The 18536-nt window shown below is 41.5% G+C and overlaps 1 protein-coding gene across 1 annotated transcript in view; it reads left to right on the top strand.

The window, feature by feature from the left end:
* Positions 1-18536, top strand: part of fat2 (FAT atypical cadherin 2) — a 115882-nt gene that overhangs the window by 34728 nt on the left and 62618 nt on the right. Inside the window, exons 7-12 of the mRNA XM_030395786.1 lie at positions 9971-10110; positions 10611-10673; positions 11672-11884; positions 12474-12684; positions 13722-17389; positions 17776-18172. Coding sequence (XP_030251646.1) covers positions 9971-10110; positions 10611-10673; positions 11672-11884; positions 12474-12684; positions 13722-17389; positions 17776-18172 — 4692 coding nt within the window. The remainder of the gene's footprint in view (positions 1-9970; positions 10111-10610; positions 10674-11671; positions 11885-12473; positions 12685-13721; positions 17390-17775; positions 18173-18536) is intronic.

Below are 18536 nucleotides of genomic sequence, written 5' to 3'. Positions count from 1 at the left end.
CCCAAATAAACAGGAGGCAAGTTATTTTCTAAAGGTCAGCAAAGTCCGTGTTACATTGAATGATACCAGAGCAGAGCCAGGCGGCAACAAACAACATGAGAGTGAGTAAGAGAAAGAAAATGTACTCTATGATATTTTTACTATTACTTACCAATCTGTGATTTTCACTGTTTACAAGAGTTGTGTTGTGATAAAGTGCTGCGATGCATTTCTTTTATCAAGCGCTCTCTCTGACCCCAAAACAGTTAAGAGTAAGCTTCTTTTTTTGTGTGTAGTGTTCAGAAAGTGTTATTTTCTTGTTCCCTAAGAAAGTTCCACCAAGTCCCAACCCATTGTGCCGTGATTGGTTAATGCTCGGTGCCTGATGGTAACATATCTGTCTTTGTTTTATGTGTTTTTTTCTCTATATAAATCACATTTAATTGCTACTGAAAAGACAACCAGTTGAACGCATGCAAAAACGCAAACAACCTAACGTCTTTTACTGGATTATTTCTCACAATATTGACTTATACACGCTAAACTTTTTTTTTTTTCATATCATGGTTGTGAATATTGCAGTATTGTATATAAGCACCAGTTTTTTTCATGTCAGAAAGGCTTTCTGGCAGTTAAAAGGATGATTCACGGCAATGAGTACTTGCCAATCACAGCACAGTAGGCTGGAACTGGATGTACCTGTCCTGGGAAAAGAAATATTACAGTTGGAACACCTCAGTTTCTGTTTGTAATCATACTTTTTGTGTTTGAGTCTGCTGTTCCCTTTAAGGTAAAAAGAATCCAGCCAGCTGACACACAGCCTGAGGGTTTTAGCATTTTTATTTTTATTTTTTAAAACAACCTGAACGACAAACAGACTAAAGTTCAGGTACGGCTCGTTCAGCATTTCATCGGAGCAACTCTCATATCCTGTTGCTGAAGCTGGTAAAAACAAAGAAAAGACATTAAAGCACAAACAAAGGTGACCAGTGGAGGCAGAAAGTGAGAGTGGTGTGAGAGGCTCTGAAGATGTGTTTTGAAGTGATTTTGAAGTTGTCTGTTTGAAAGGTAACTGAGGTGATCATTTAATCTGTAGAAAAGCCACTTTGTGGACCAATCACCACAGTCAGGGTGGTTTTTGACCTGCCTGAGGGTGAATGTAAGGCTTTGTAGGGTGTGAATGTGGCTTTGACTGACCTTGTTCACCTTGGATATCCGAGTGTTCCCTCACTTTCACCTGGCACAGTCTGCATGCACACGCGGTTATGAATCCAAAAAGACAAAACGGTGAACTGTAAGAAGTCGTGAAAATAGGTTTTCTGATGATTATTTCGGCTAAATCTTTACGGGTAACGATTTTGGTATAATTCCATTTGACTTGTGTTCTATTCCTTGACATTTGTGCTGCAGGAATTCCGCAGTTTTAACATAGAGTTTCTAACATAGAATAAATGCAAACAAAAGAAAACCACAGAAGTGGTTCTAGAGTTGATGGATGAATCGAGAGGAAAGTGGGAGTAGAGGAAAAAAGGTCTTGGTGTCAGCGGTACCAGCAGGACGTTTTCTCTCTGTGAGGATAAATCAGCAGCGCTCCTCCTCTCATCACTTGCCAGATCCCCACAGGAGGGACGATGGCCATTCCTCCTCTTCCTGCTCTCCACTTCTCAGCCTCTTTTCTCCTTTTCCCTCCACTGAGGCTTATCTCGGGCCTGAACATCATGTGAAGGACGGTCACAGAGAGCTTCCTGAGAAATAAAAGGCGTAACAACATTTTTAGTTTAAGTGGAAATCAGCCCTGTGAATGTGGAGGTGTTGGTGTCTCGTTTCCCTTTGCGAGCCTCCCAGGAAAACACATCAGCGTTTGCCAGGCTGTTTCCTGCCAGGCGGGGCGGCATGTGCAGAGAAAGGCCGAGGGTCCTCCTGTTCAGTTCGCTGTGCCAAGATTTGATCCGTGCCAGAACTCAAAGGAACACAACAGACACTCTCTGCATCCCTGAGGGGACAATCAGTTGTCTCAGTGCCGCTGACGCTGAGTGTTACGTCTTTTGACATTCATGTATTACGTTTAATCACGAAGCAGTCCTGATCATCAGGAGACTGGTCATATGGTGTCCCATCAACTGCACACGTTATGTAAGATAACGTTTTTTAAATTATGAAAGCATGAAAATGCCTAGCTTTTTTTCCAAGGAGAACTTTCCACAGAAGAAATTTAAATGATAATTGGATACTACATGTGCTCATGCGGGATTTCCTTATTTCTCATGTGTAGAATTTCAATTTGTATTCGTGTTTCCATCTGTTAAAATAATCCTTAAAAAAGCACATTTAAATTCATGTCAAGTAAAAACTTTCACATATGACGTTGAAGGCAATCATTTAAAAAAAGTTTGTTTACATGTGACTTGCTTTATACACAGGTAGAATAAAGTGTTGAGATTTGGAAAATGTAATATATACATTTTCTCTAATGATATAACAGTAAGTTATTCCACTTCTGGTTTCATTCATACAAAGTAGCTCCTAGCTTTTCAGTATATTTGCTTTTCATAACAGTATAATATAAAAGCGATTAACGGCCCCTTTTATTTATTTAATTATAAATATATTTTACATGAAAGTTGTTGTTTGTCCAGGTAGTTCTAGGTCTGACTAAGTTATACATGGATGGCTATTTAGTTTTATGAGATAATCTGTCTTGTATGATTTTTTTCTTTTTACTTGAAAGTGTCCATGAACTGCATATTAAGCGTGCTGCGTGCAACATGTAATTAAACTTGTGGATTTCTCAGGGTTTGAGCATTGTAGAAAACATTTGGGATAATGTTAGTACACAACTCAACAAAATAAATGACAAAGGTCTGTTGTTTTTAGAAACTTGAAGACGTGAAGTACAAAATTATAGCAGAGTAGAATTATGACGCCTCATCGGATTCAAACTGAAGTTAAAGTATAATTAAAAACTTGTGTATAGTGCTAGTTAAATGAATGTATTTGGCTCCCTCCCACATCAGCCTTGTTATCTATTTTTTCGCAGTAGTTTTGACTGCTCTGTGTTCAGTCAATTAGAGCTAAATACATTTGTTCGTTTTGGTAATTGTGCAGCGTTTTCTATCTGTGTGGTCTATGAACACAACTCAGTAATTATCACTAATGGCTCGTCAACTGTTCAACGATCAAACAGATCAACAATCTTCACTTCTCTGAAGAGAACATGATGAGACTGGAGCCTAGCCACGTTATTTAATTTCTGCTCTATTCCTCCCCAGTTTGCCCCACAGTGGTGTATCAGTGACCCTCATCTTGGTGTTGGTAGATGAAGGAATGTTGTTGTGTTACAGGACTCCTCTCCCGTGCAGATATGATCAGGTATTCATTGCCCCGCTTTACCTTCCCCTTCTCCAGCAGAGTCCAGATGCCTATGGAGCCTCTCTGGCCATGAGATAACTCAGGGAGACAAATGAAGACTTCCCTCACTGTCAAAATAACTCAAAGACTCCTGTGAATCTGCACAAAAACAACTTGCTGCGTTTAGAGGCAAAGTGAAAACACAAACCCCGGAACAGGATATGAAAGATCAGGCGAGGGCTTTGTTATTTGTCGACGGATGCAGCATCCCTCCGGCTTCACTGGACTGTGATCTGTGTGCCGGAGCGGGTCCCAGCTGGGTGCGATGTGGTCAGAACGAGGGTCAGCACCTGCAGGTCCGAAGCTGTGACCCTCTGCTGGTGGACGAGGTCTGTCCCCTGCAGGGGGGAGGGTTGAGCATCTGCTTGGAGCGGACGAGTTCAGCCTCTTTAGGTCTAATTTCATCAGTGTGTCCTGATTCAAAGCAATGCAGTGAGAATGAAAAATAAAATTCACTTCCATTTAAGGATTGGTTAACCATTAAATGAAATAGTTCATTTTTGAAATGTGCTTATTTGTCTTATTTTTAAGAGTTACCACTTTTGCTGACTTCATTCAAGGGGAACTAAATCTGCCTACAAGCGCTTCTTAAAGAGGGTCTGTGGAGCTTCTGTGCTGTGCTGGAAGCCGGTCATTAGTTTAGAAATGTAGTCTGCTACAATATTAACTAATAATAACTTTTGTTGCTCTGTGTTAGCAGTCTAGCAGCATTAAACAACTTAAAGAAATCACTCACAGGCTTGTATAGGCAACCAAGAGAGGCAGGGAAGGTCTCATTTATCATTTGTTGTAACAACCCACTCAGAAATGGCCAATAAAAATGTGAATAATACATGTAGATTGCTACAAATTGATAGAGCTTCTTCATAGTTCCTGTGAAACAGCGAGTGCTACTAGATTTGGCTTAGTAACATGATTCCTGTAGAAACAGGCAGGAGGGACTGCTGCGGATACTGATTGGCATTGCGGTAGCCAATGCTGCTAAATGTACATGATGTTCTTCATAGAATGAGTAGTCATCACTCATCATCATCAGCATCACCATCATCACCATCATCACGCTCACTCTGCCCAGATGGCAGCTCCCAGTGAACAAAGGGAAAACATCAAAGTCTAAAAGGCCAGTTTGACAAAAGGGGATACACTATTGAGGCACTTTTCTTTCCAGGTTCGGCTCCTGGCACTCCAGGGTTGAGTCAGCAGATATGACTGCTAACATCAGCCTCATAGCAGCAATTTAGAAACACAGCCACCGATTTAAGTCTCTCATTAAAGTCCAAAAATCACCTCTGTGCTGTAACTGGCCCCTGTCATTCTTGGACGCTGTATACAGCCCCAGTCCCATGGTGTTCATTTGGAGTCTGCCTGTTAGCAGTACTTAGTAGTTACATTAACAAAAATCTGAAAATAAATACTTTTCATCCGCAAGGGGGAAAATAGGGTAAATTGGGTATAAAGGAGTGAAGCTATCTAACCAGAGTTGAGGCGGAGAAGCTGGAGGACAAGATAAACTACTTCCTCCATAAAATATGATCCAGTTTCATCACAAAAAAGTAAATATAGTCAAGCTCTCAACACTTCTTTTTATGCATTCATGGCAGTGTCATGAAATTTGGTTTTCTAGGAAATGACAACCCCCAAAAAACATCAAGAATACCCTACAAGATAACTTATACTGAAGTATAGATTAGTTATAGAGCTTAGTATGTGTGATTAAAAAACATTTTGACTTAATGGAAATTTTAAACTCACTAATTAGCATGGGATAATCTCATTGGTTTAACCTGTTTGAAACAGTCACATTTAAGAACCTCACATTAACGGGCGTCTGATCCTTTTTTTTCTGAATGAATAATTTGCAAACAACCAACATGCACACACGACAGCATTCTTATTTTGATTTCTTTTATGTGGTCACCTGATAGTGATCACGTATTATACCTTTGTCTGAACTGTCACACCGGCCAGGGTCAGGATGGAAGCTGTGGTATTGCGGTGTGAGATTTCTGAAGAAATGCTGCCTCATGAAACACTGGCCAAACTTTATGTAGTAATTCGGGGTTTGTGTCCATTCAGTGAAGTTTGACCATTTGTCACACTTTGGTCTAAGTTTTTCTAACTGAATCCTGCAGAAGGGGTGAAGACAAAGAGTATCAAAGGGAAGACCCAATCGATCTTCATACCTGACCCTCAGTGGTTGTCATGATCTCTGAGAAGTGCCTCCAAAGAGTATAACTGCAGATCGAATTAGAGAAAATGATGTTCTCTCTGCAGGAACATTGACCTGATTGTGTGTGTTCAGGGCAGTGAAGACGAGATGTGGCTGCTGATGCAGTTCAGGCAACTGGAGTTGAACCTGAGGCAGAACAGGTTGAGAAATTAAACCTTCTTGTATATGCCTTGGAGCATTTAGTAGAGGAAGTTGCAGTTGGAAAGGACATCTGTTTCATGCTCATTTCAACCTCACCTCCTCAACTTGCCCTGAAGGGACTGTCTGCTCTTACTCTTTGACGATCACGAGTCTGAACTTATATCCAGTTCAGAAGCATCTTGTTCAGAATGCTTTGTATTCAATCATTTTATGTACTGATCCTACATGGTGGAATAAGGACTGAAAATTTTTCATACAAGTCAGCTTTATTTGTATCGGCCACTACAAATTAAAATATCTCACTGGGTTACACACAACAGTTAAAACCCTGAGCTCCACCACGAAGGAACCACTGCAAACTTCCTCAACAAACAACATGCGGCTTCCTCAAACAACGTGCAGCAACGAAATTTAAGTTTGTCCTGAGGGGAGCGCTAGAGGATGGGTCGTACCATCATTCAAACCTGAAGAAATGAAAAGAATCGATAACGTGATTACTAGGTGCCCTTTAGATTTTGATATTTGTATGGAATTTGGCTCCATGCTGGGCTTGAGGAAAGGTCAGCTTGTCTCCTAGATCATTGCGATTTATCATCTGAGGGCTATGTGGCAGTCTATTCCAGTAGTTTATTGAGATACCTCGCTATGGAGTGAAGGGCAAAAGTGGGATCAGAAAGCATGGTTGGTGCAACTTTGCCCATGATAATGTATCTTCAGTCTAAGTTTATTCGCCCAAAAATGCCAGTGGTCCAACTGTATGAAGGTGAGCTGTAAACCAACTGGCAACTGACACAAAGACCTTTGACTGAAATGAGAATCTTTCTTTTTCCTCCTGTCCCTGTATTCGTAGGAGCCTTTTTTAGAGCGAAGGTTTTATAGGTCACAAAAATCTGCCTTGGTCTTCTATTACCTTTACCTACCACCTTTTTGCTATGGTTACTTACAATTAAGTATGGATTTTCTACTAGTGGACAGGAATCGCTGGACGGACTGTTTTGTTGTACTGGATAAATGTTTGTCTGTATGGAGATTTATGGATAATGTTAATGGATTCTTGCATGTATCACTTTGATGACAATTAACAATGAGCTGTACATTTCCATCAATGGTATGAAGAGGAAGGCACTTGAAACTTCTAAGCAGTTCTACAGCGAGTATGTTAATTATTATCCTATATATACATTCCTGACTGCATCTATTTGTGCTAAATGTCAGTAAAGCTCTCAAAAAGTCATTTGAATCATCACAGTCAAGTCAGGTCACTCTTTAACTTCCAAGTGTGCATCGAGTCTCAAGTGACTTATTTTCGAGTCAAGTTGCAAGTCATTGAAACAATGACTTGAATTGACTCAAATCTTAGGGAGCATAGATCAATAAAAGTGATTCCCTCTGTAAAAACCTTTGACTTTAGTGTGTGAACACGATGAAATTTGAGAAGAATTTGAACCTGGCTTTATCTAATGTTCAGATTTCAGAATCAGATTCAGAATCAATCTCAGAATCAGAATAAGTTATTCATCTCTGGGGGGAAATTGTAACAAAAACGATTTTCCCCCGGGGATTAATAAAGTATTCTGATTCTGATTCTGATTCTGAGATTGCTGTTCTGGACATTTATGCAAATCAGTGCTATTATATTTAATTCTTCCTTTGCTTATTCAAAGATAACATTTTGTAAAACTAATAATTGTCTTATTGTAGGTAATTAACAGGGGAAGTTTCATAGTGATATCTATCAGATGAATTAGTGTCTTCCGAGGTTTTGTTGTTCATTGACTTCTTCCTCTCGACCGTGACCCTCCTTTCTGCTTTGTACTTGATCTTCACGCATGTGGCCAGTTAAGCTACATACAAGCAAGTAGTGAAGTGGGAAAGTCGAGAATAGCCTGTGAAATGACTGATGGGCACCAGGTCGCTAAACCCTGACCAGGATAAACATCTAGAAGATGGATGGAAGAATGGATAGATGGATCAAAATGTCAGTGAAATTCCTGCGTAGAAGACCATTTTTCCTGTTTCCTATTTGACATGCACTATATTTCTCACAGTACCATGAGTAGAGGATATCTTTTGCGTGGCTGGCCCCAGAGGGAATGCAACCTCCAACCTTGCAGGGTATGCCATATCTTCACGCAGATGATCAGTAAAGTGAAAAATTGCTTTTACAGTACCATACCTCTCTCTCTCTATACGATACTGGGTCTGATTCAGCCATTTTCCTCTTCATGCGGGGCTTCCCGGCTGCTGATGTGCATATTATAGGAAGTCAATCCATGAGTTTCGAAATCTAAATCAGTTTAACAGACCTGTCAATGTGGCTGGTTAGCCTGCGGGGTTTCAGCTCGATCATTAAGAAGTAACTGACAGAAAAAGACCTTTGGATGACCCAATTATCTCTCGATCAAGAGCGAACAGAGAGAGTGAGCAGAGTGTGTGTGTTGGTGTTTGTGTAAGAGAGGGTAGAAGAAAAGAAAAAAAGAGCAAAGGGTAGAAAATGAGAGAAATATATGTACATTAAAATGAAGTGGTGACAGAGTGCAGCCTCAACCATCTTTTTTATTAATAGAAACATATGTAGAGGAATAAATGTGTGGCCGTGTGTGTGTTTATCCCTTCACAAGGTGGATATCTTAATAATAAACACCATCTGGCTGAGCAGGCATGAGGTTTACCTTCCTCGTGTACATGTACCCAGCCTGCTGGGAGAGAGCGAGAAAGATACCGAGAGCAAGAGAAGGAATACATGAAGCAAGAAAAACAAAGGAGGTGTAGAAAAATGAGGGATGAGTGAAGGAAAGAAAGAGAAGGAATCAAGGATAAAGGGAAACAGATGGGCAGAGTGAGTCAGCGTTGCAGCAGATTTAAAACACAGTATGTGTCTTTGTGACAAAGAGAAGAAGAAAAACAATCATGCCTGCTATCAGTAAAACCACTTCTGAACACCTCAAGTTTTAATGTGATCACACAGATCAGCATGCTGGGAGTTTAGCCCTGTCAGATCATCATTCAGTCATTTGCAGACAGCGTTTAAGAGCCAACTGAGGGCTCTGATATTTGCCTACATCCAGGCTGGTCCCACTTATGTAAGTTCACTCATTACTGCTTGCATTTAAGATGTTTTTGATGAGAATTTAATGAGTGAAGAAAATGTAACTCTACTGCAGTTAATTGCATCGACTACTAAAATGCAGCAGTCACGAATGCCCACCGATGATGTAGACATATTAAATACATCTCCTAATAGAACGCCAGCGATTAAGAAACAAGTAATATTATATAAAATATACAATGTCAGTTCATATCCATTTTGAACATTCAAAACAGTTTCAGTATACTTGTACTAGCTGCGTTTTTCTAGTCCTATCTTCTCTCCTTGACAAACACAAACACACTGCTTAGCACACAGCACAAAAGCCTTGTTATGTTTATCTTTTGATGAAAATAAAATAGATCACGCCCTCAATGTGTCAGTTTCCAGATAGACACTCAGACAGAGAGGCAGACAGGTGATCAGACAGACAGTACTGTTGCTGTTGGTATCGGTGTCTCAGTTGGTTTCTCAGCCCTGTGTGTAAATATGAGGCCATCAAAATGTCCCGTTGTGATGGATGGATTTATATGCAGGAAAGAAAAATGCATTTTTCTCTCTTTTCTGTGTCTCTCTGTTTTTTGTTCAAGTTGTATTCAATTATTCTAACAGGATGAGTTTATCACTGATACCAAACTACCTTTCTACAAAACGTCAAATCTTCAAAGGTCAGTTTAGACAATTAAGCCAGGTGAGATGAAGCATTGTTTGGCTTTAAATCTCTCCCTCAGCATTGGCTCATACTCTCTGACAAGTTTGATTCTGTAACAACATAAATAGTTACATTCATAACAGGTGCTTTAACTACTTTAATTTTCTAAAGTTTCTCCAGAATGTGACTGTAGCTAAAGGAATTTTAGCTGTTTCAAAGTTAGAAAGCTGCTCATTAATTACAGCGCCACCCACAGGGAAATCACTGCCATTCTTCATACTCTGGAGGTCTATGCCAAGATTCATCATCCCTGCAACCATTCAAAATCAGACCTGCAGAGTCTGACACATCATCTGAGACATTACATCTGACAGATGGACACGGTCTGATTCATAACCCCACATACTGTAGCAGCGACACCTGATGGAACAAACCTCTCTTTTTCTCTCTCTTATCCGTCTCTGTCTCTCAGGTGGCGATGAGGACAAGGACTTTGACATCCAGAGAAATATGGGAACCATCTCAATCGCCCGCCGGCTCGATGCTGCTCGACGCTCCAACTACAACATGACTGTTCGGGTCACCGATGGCCACCACACCGCCACCACACAGGTCAGAAACATGACATTCTCCAAAACATGTCTCATGTTTGAAACAAGTGAAGGACTTCTGGCTACTAACTGACTCAGGAAATAAGGAAAGAATTGTCTGAAAATAGTTTTAATGAAGATTAAATCCATTAAGAATGTTATAAAGTCTACTTAAGTTCATTTTATGAAACGTATCTCTGATGACTAAATAAAAGGTGTTAAGGTGTCCTTTGATTATAGATTATAAAGCCAAGCTACTAAAAAAAAAAGTTAAGAAAACAATAAGTCATCCTGCAAATCAATCCACTGAGCTGTACCTGCAGCTTCAGTTGAAACACCTTTACCTACGTCCTTGTCTAAGTCTGAAAATCTCTGGTTCAGAATCTAATCTTAAGTCCTGCAACATCAACACCTCAGGTGCTGCGTGTGAATCAGTTCTGACAAGCCACCTTCCATATTTGATGTTGCTCATGCTGAGCATCCATTTTTCAAAACCCTGTGTATTCCATCTCCGAACTGCAGGCCTACATCCGTGTGCTGGACATGAATGAGCATCGTCCGGTCTTCCTGAAGCCGCTGTACGAGGTAAGAAACGAGGAAGATCTCGTAGAGTTTTATTTGAGTATGAAATTCAGAGTGGTGGGTGTATTATACCTGAAAGGACAGTCTTCAGACATAATTAGGGGTATGTCAGCGATGTAACCAGGTGTGCAATGCAGCACTGAGAGTTGGTCCTCTCTGGTGGCAAGAATGTGTTTTATACAACAAAACCATCAAAGCTCCCTGCAGACACAACAGACAAATACATGTCTTCCAATATAATAAGGTAGGATTAGGGTAAGGGTTAGCCTAACCCTAACCCTACTACTAACACTAAATTAAGCCAACAGCAACATCAGATGTTTTATGATTTAGATTTGACATGTCAGAGTATCACCTCTGTTGTTCTTTGTGTCTGGTTTGCTCTTATTTTTCTTGACTAAGAGCTATAGTGTGGCGCTCTTTCTCCTATTTATATTCAAGAGCGTAAGCTTTCAATTTGAACAGCTGTTTGAGTCTGAGGGGTGGGGTTTGAGTGAAGGATTACAGAATCTGAATGTGAAATCAATAAGTCATGCTCTCAAAGTGAAAGCTCTTGAATAAAGATAGACTCACACTATTGTAGACTGATAATTCACATAAGGATTGATAGGCCATGATTTATTGATTGGTCTGGTTTTTGTGGTTACCAGGGGGTGGGTTAGAAACCACTTTAAATTTAAATTTAGAGACGTGTTTGGAATTATTTTAACCTCTGCAGGCATTATTTCCTGTGATTATCAGGAAATTAAACCAACAGTACAACCACTGCATCATTGTTGTTTTCTAAATCACAGTAATCAAGGGCCTCTCTGCTCCCGTCTCTGGAATTATTGCGCTTACAGAACCATTACTTGTCCCCAAATGTTTTATGTCCTTTGTCAGACCACCTTTATGAATAAATATTGTGATTTAAATTGAAACGTCAAAGTCTACAAATTAATTTTTATATCCACTCTTCACAACCTGTTTTTTCCCCGTGTCCGCCTCTGTGTGTTTTTAAGGTGAGGGTTCCTGAGGACACATCCCCCTGGAAGGACATCCTTCAGATCAGCGCGCAGGACGCCGACACCAACAGTAAGCTCGTGTACTCCATCCACAGCAGCCTCCATCCAGACAGCACCAAGTTCTTCCATCTGGACCCAAAGAGTGGAGTCCTGGTGATGACGGAGGAGCTGGACTACGAGACCATCTCTGTTCATACACTGATTGTGATGGTAATGAGACAATTATTTCAGTATAACACACGCTTATGAAGATATCTATAATGTGTATTAGTTACACGTGACATAGTGTTGAACAATTAGACACAGGATAAAATTAAACAGACCCAAATACATCTGAGCTATCAATGTTATAGTCAGCGAAAAATATAGAGAAATGTTGAAACTCACAATGAAGGATAGTCAGTGATAAGCTTTGTTACTGTAGCAGCATTCACACAAGATATGCTCCTTTCTTCACCTTTATGTGATTGTATCTATTGTAACTGTAGAGGTATTATTCCAAATACAACATCTGTTGTATAGATCCTTATTTTAATAAAAAGACATCTTTTGAGGGCAATTTCTAGTAATGCAATGACAAAAAGAGATCCTGGTAGTCATTATAAATGGAAACTATATCAAAATAATGACCATCACAAAATAATGACTTGGTTTCTCTAAATAATGAGAAACATTCTCAAAGTAATGACTGAAGCTGTGCTCAGAAAATATAGCTTTAGTAACATTTGTTAAATAGAACATAGCACACAAAGTACACCTCCAGTATTAAACACTCAAACATTTCTTTGCTCCTCCTCAGGTGCGTGACCAGGAGATCCCAGTGAAGAGGAACTTTGTGAAGGTGGTGGTTCAGGTGGAGGACTGTAACGATCATTCACCAGCGTTCCTCAGCCCCCGCTACGAAGCCAGCGTCTCCAACCAGGCCCCCACAGGCTCTGAGGTCATCAGGGTCAAGGCTCTGGACAAGGACATGGGCAGCAACGCTGACATCAGCTACTCTCTGCACTCAGGTGAGTAGCAGAGGGACACTTTTTATCTTTTATGAGCTCCTTTTTTGCATCACCCTGATTTACATTCAGTCAGTGGAGATTTATACCCTCTGGAAGCTGCCACCATGTTTTTAATGTTTACCTACTCGAGCTTTCCCATACAGCCACAGCCTGCAATTGCTGACTCCTTAGCTCCACTGAGACAGGGTTTGAGGGCACAATGTTGATACCTGAGAGATGAAAGTGTGACTGTCTCTGTTTACTTCACAAGAATTGTGGAAAAGCTGTGTGCTACAGCTCGCATCCTCTTGCAATATTGTAAGAGTTATTCAGGGGATATCGCTTATCACATATGGTCAAAGCAGTGAAACCTGTTTGCAGCAAAGAACATCTTTTTCTTTTTTTATACTGAAAAAGAATCAACCAGTAGGATAAGATAAATGTAAGATTTAAATTAAATGAGTACTTTCAAAGCAGAAAGAATCATGAAATTTACACTCTAATCTATTAAAATCATGACATAAGTAATTTAAAACTTTGATCTGATAATTTGATTCATCTTGTTCCTAGGTAATATTTAATCTCCCCTTTCTTGCAATAAGTCAGATGAAATGATCAATACAACTCTTGTGTATTTTTTACCTTTTAGAAGGTCTGGCCCTGTCAAAAGGTAACAAAATTTACCTCTAATAATTCCCCAATTTACACATTACATCCAGCTTGTTTAATCCTTACACAAACTAAAGTTTAACAACAATAATTTACAATTTTACGAGGCAGCATGGGCACAACTATTCCTTGTTCCCTTCTTCCTTTTTTTTTTGCAGCCTGATTGCTTCTTGACCACTCCCAACACATCTGTTTTCTTTATATTATCTGAATTTTATGCACTCTCATGTGTGCAAATAAAACACTAACACAAGAATCGTAAGACAGGAGTAGGAGAAAAAAATCAAAAAAAGTAGTGGAAAAATAGTGGAAAGTAAAACTCAAATGCACAAACGCATTGATCACATTTTGAAGCTTATATCTGTAACACATTATTTCTTTTCCTGCAGGGAATATCAACAGCATCTTCTCCATAGATCCAGAGCTGGGCTCCATCAGTGTGTCCAAACCTTTGGACCTTCAGCCTCAGGACCAGTTCCACTTGACAGTGAAGGCCACTGATCAGGGTTTCCCTCAGCGCAGTGACCTCTGCTCCGTCCATGTTCACGTCCGCATCTCCGACCAAACCCCACCTGCCTTCCCCTCGGACGAATACCTCACAGAGATTAGTGAATTAAGTGCCCTTGGAACACCAGTGGTCACAATCTCAGCCTCCAGCCCTGCTGCAGTGTATTATGGGATAGAAAGTGGTAACCCAAATGGGACATTTCACATCAACCCCTACACAGGGTTGATTTCAATCCAGAAGCACCTAGATTTTGAGAACTGTGCCTCATACAAGCTCAAAGTTACAGCTTCCACCACAGCTGGAGCCTCGTCAAAGACTGTAGTTTACATCTACGTGATTGACGAGAACGACAGTGCTCCTGTTTTTCATCAGAGGGAGTACCTGGGGCAAATAAGTGAGTCAGCTCACATTAACAGCATTGTTATGGGGGAAAGAAACACCCCTCTGGTCATCCAGGCTTCCGATGAAGACAAAGATGCAAATTCTCTGCTGGTGTATGAGATACTCGAACCAGAGGCCCTGAACGTCTTCAAGATAGACTCAAGTATGGGCACCATCTCTTTAATTTCACCACTTGACTTTGAAGCCAAGGCAGAGTATCACTTCAGTGTGCAGGTAAAGGACTCAGGGGAACCATCGCTGTACGCAGCGGAGCCTGCCAAGGTCAGTGTTCGCGTCCTGGACCTGAATGACTGCCCGCCACAATTCACCTCACCTGTGTACGAGTCATCCATCATCTTCCCAGCTGTCAGAGATACAGAGGTTGTGCGCGTCATGGCCCATGATGCAGACTCGACAGTCTCATACAGCATCACCGAGGGGAATCTTCACAATGTCTTTTCAATTCATCCCAACTCTGGAATCATCACCGTGAGCGATGTGTCTGAATTTATGTCGTTTTACGAACTGCTCATCAAAGCCTCCGACGGCCTCTACAAAGACATGGCAACCGTCAAGATAAATGTAGCAAACCTCACAGCCAGCGATCTTGAATTTGAACAGAAAGTGTATTCAGCTAGCGTTACAGAAAACCTAAAGACGGTCAAAACTTTGGCAGCACTCAAAACCACAGGTTGTTATTTAAATGAACCTCTTTTATATTCTGTGATAAACCCTATGGGAAAGTTTTCTATTTCGCAGACATCAGGCGTACTTGAAACAACAGGTATCCCTTTTGACCGAGAGTTACAAGATGTTTATGACGTAGTGGTGATGGTACAAGACATGAGAACACCACCCAGGACAGCTACAACCCAGGTCAAGGTTTTTATAGATGATGTCAATGACAACTCTCCACAGTTTCTAAACTTGCCTTTTTCGATGATGATCTCTGAAGCATCTGAACCAGGAGATGTTTTGTATCAAGCAACAGCTATCGACAGAGATCTGGGAGAGAATGGATCCATTATGTACTCACTGGAGGAGGATTACAACCTCTTCAGGATAGATCCTGATGTAGGTGACATATCCCTTCAAAGGCCTTTTGACTTTGAAGCTTTGAATAAGTACGTGTTGACAGTCTTGGCGATGGACGAGGGTGCACCGAGTCTCAGCACTGCAGCACAGCTCAGCATTCAAGTGAGGAATCAATCCAACCCAGTTTTCCAGACTCATATGTATCCGCTAAAAGTCCCAGAAAACGTCCCACCATTCACCACCATCTTACACGTCCAGGCTAGGAATCCAGAGGGCTATCGACTCATCTACAACCTCGAGGAGGAAAATGCTTCCAAAAACTTTCACATTGATTTCAAAACTGGCGTGTTGACTGTCACCAACCCACTCGACTATGAGAGCCAAACCATGCATGTGTTGACAGTTCGAGCTACTGACTCTGTGACCGGAGCTTTCTCTGAGGCCTCCATTGAAATAGAAGTGGAGGATGTGAACGATAACGCGCCAGTTTTCTCAAAGCTGACCTACTCTGCGATCATTGATGAGGGCCTTCCTATTGGTACGTCTGTGATAGAACTTTCAGCCTCTGATCAAGACTCTGGCAGGAATAAAGATCTTACCTTTCAGATGGTGAAAACGGAGGGAAACGAGACTGATTTCTTTGAGATCGACCCTCATAGCGGGCTGATCGTTACAAAGCAGGTGCTAGACTATGAAGACACAACGCACTTTAAATTGAAAATCAAAGCCACTGACAATGGCTCTGTTCCTTTAAGTAGTGAAGCCTTTGTCCTTATAAATGTCACAGATGTCAATGACAACCCACCAGACTTTGTTACTTCCCAGTACGAAGCCATGCTGGATGAAATGGCAAAGTGTGGCCACATAGTGATCAAAATCCAAGCTTCAGATCCCGATACCGGGGACCTGAATAACCTCAGGTACAAAATCCTCTCAGGGAATGAAGGCCGGTACTTCAACATCAATGAATCCTCAGGAATTATCTCCTTTTCTAACGTCTGTAAGAGGAATCTGGATCCTTACTACAATCTGACGGTAGCAGTGTCTGACGGAGTGTTTCAGAAAACAGCACCTGTCAACATTAATATGATGAACAGCAACAGGCATAGTCCGTACTTCAAGCAGAACATCTACGAAGCAGAGCTGGCTGAAAATGCAGAGGCAGGCACTCGAGTGATCCGATTGGCAGCCATCGACCCTGATGATGGGCCGTATGGCAGCGTCGACTACACCATTATAAATAAACTCGCTGATGAGAAATTCGCCATAGACAATGATGGCCAGATTGTTACAACGCAACCATTGGACAGAGAGAATCCAAACCAGAGAGTCATCGCTATCAAAGTGATGGCCAAAGATGGCGGCGGAAGAGTCGCATTCTGCACAGTAAAGATTATTCTCACAGATGAGAATGACAATGTTCCTCAGTTCAAAGCATCAGAATACCAAGTTTCAATTCAATCAACTGTGAACAAAGGCTCCCCTGTCATTCAAATCATGGCTTATGATGCAGATGATGGTAAAAATGCAGACGTAACCTACACGGTAGATGAAGCTGAAGAGGTGAGTGAAGACATCATCGAGATCAACCCTTTTACTGGAGTTGTGAGTGTCAAAGAGAGTCTTGTTGGCATGGAAAACAAGATCTTCAACTTCAAAGTCAAAGCTCGCGATGGCAGCCTTCCTTTCTACAACTCCACAGTCCCCGTTCAAGTCAAAGTGGTTCCTCCAGAGGTTCCTCTTCCAAAGTTCTCAGAGCCTCTTTACACCTTCTCAGCTGCAGAGGATGTCCCTGTAGGGACAGAGATCGGTTCTGTGAGGGCCGACTCTGACATGCCTCTTATTTACAGTCTGGTGGACGGGAACACGCTTGAAAGCAACAAAGACAAAGTGTTCACCCTGGACAAAGAAAGCGGAACTTTGCTGCTGCAGAAGACTATCGATCATGAAAAGACAAAATGGTATCAGATAGATGTGATCGCTCAGGGAAGCCACAACGGGAGTGATGTAGCATCTCTGGTGTCGGTCAACATCCAGGTCCAAGATGTGAATGATAATCAGCCTGTGTTTGATGCAAACCCATACAGAGCCTTCCTGGCAGAGAACCTGCCTGCTGGAACTACTGTTATCCAGGTAAGAGCAGGAAAATCTTGATTCTTTATATTTGGGACTTGCTTATAGTCACTGTGGATGGACAGAGTATAACAGTGTGAGATTTCTTGTAAGAGGTATTCAAAATTTAGTTTTCCCAAAAGTGCACATATAATTGCTTGTTGAGTCTCATGTCCAAGTAGTCAAATGCCAACACTTTGTGTTGCCAGGTTGAGATGGCCACCGACCAAAGTGTCACAGAGGCCTGAATGGCTGATATGCGTGTTCATGTTTTTACTGTTGTCATGATTCAATAGATATGAGATATTAAAGGCTATATACTGTTAACTGATTTCAATCTAATTTGGTAACCCTCAGTCAGGCAGCAGACAAGTTCATTTCCACTAAATGTTCATCTTCACCCGCAGGTGACCGCCAACGACCCTGACACAGACACCAATGGTCTTGTGACCTACAGCTTGGAGAATATACCTGATGACACCACAGCGGACATCACTGAGGTATTCTCCATCGATGGAGAGAACGGTTGGATCACCACTGTACGGGAGACAGACTGCGAGGCAACCAGGGTTTACAGGTTCAACGTGGTCGCCACGGACCACGGCGGTGACATCAAGCTGTCGTCCAGCGTCCTGGTGGAGGTGACGGTGACTGACGAGAACGACAACCCGCCCAAGTTCTCAGATGATGTGTACCGCGGCTCGGTGGTGGAGAACAGCAGCCCTGGTGAAGTCATCATTTCTATGACGACCACAGATGCTGACGTGTCACTGGAGAGCCGCCTTGTGACATGTTACATCACTGGTGAGTGTGTGTGTGTGTGTGTGTGTGTGTGTCAGCCAAATTACTGTTCCACTGAATATTTTCGCCATTGTGGGCTTTATCGAGACACTAATGAGATGAAATGAAATCTTGTGCTAAACGCCTTCAGTTGAGTCATGATATTATGTTATTCAGTCACAGATTAATCACATAGAGAAGCAGTTTGACAAGCTGACGAGATGGGAATACCAACGAGCTGGCCTGCAGCTAACAACAAAAACAAAGCCTCATAATAATGCAAATCCTCCATTTTCCTCCATACGGTCAAAGCTGGACCGTTTCTAAAGGGGCTCGCTGTCACAACATTGTTTTAGGAAGTGTAACAGAGGAATATTTGCATTGGCAT

Source organism: Sparus aurata, chromosome 18 (genome assembly GCF_900880675.1).
Source record: "Sparus aurata chromosome 18, fSpaAur1.1, whole genome shotgun sequence".
In the NCBI taxonomy this organism is placed as follows: domain Eukaryota; kingdom Metazoa; phylum Chordata; class Actinopteri; order Spariformes; family Sparidae; genus Sparus; species Sparus aurata.
This window is presented reverse-complemented; position numbering and strand designations above follow the sequence as displayed.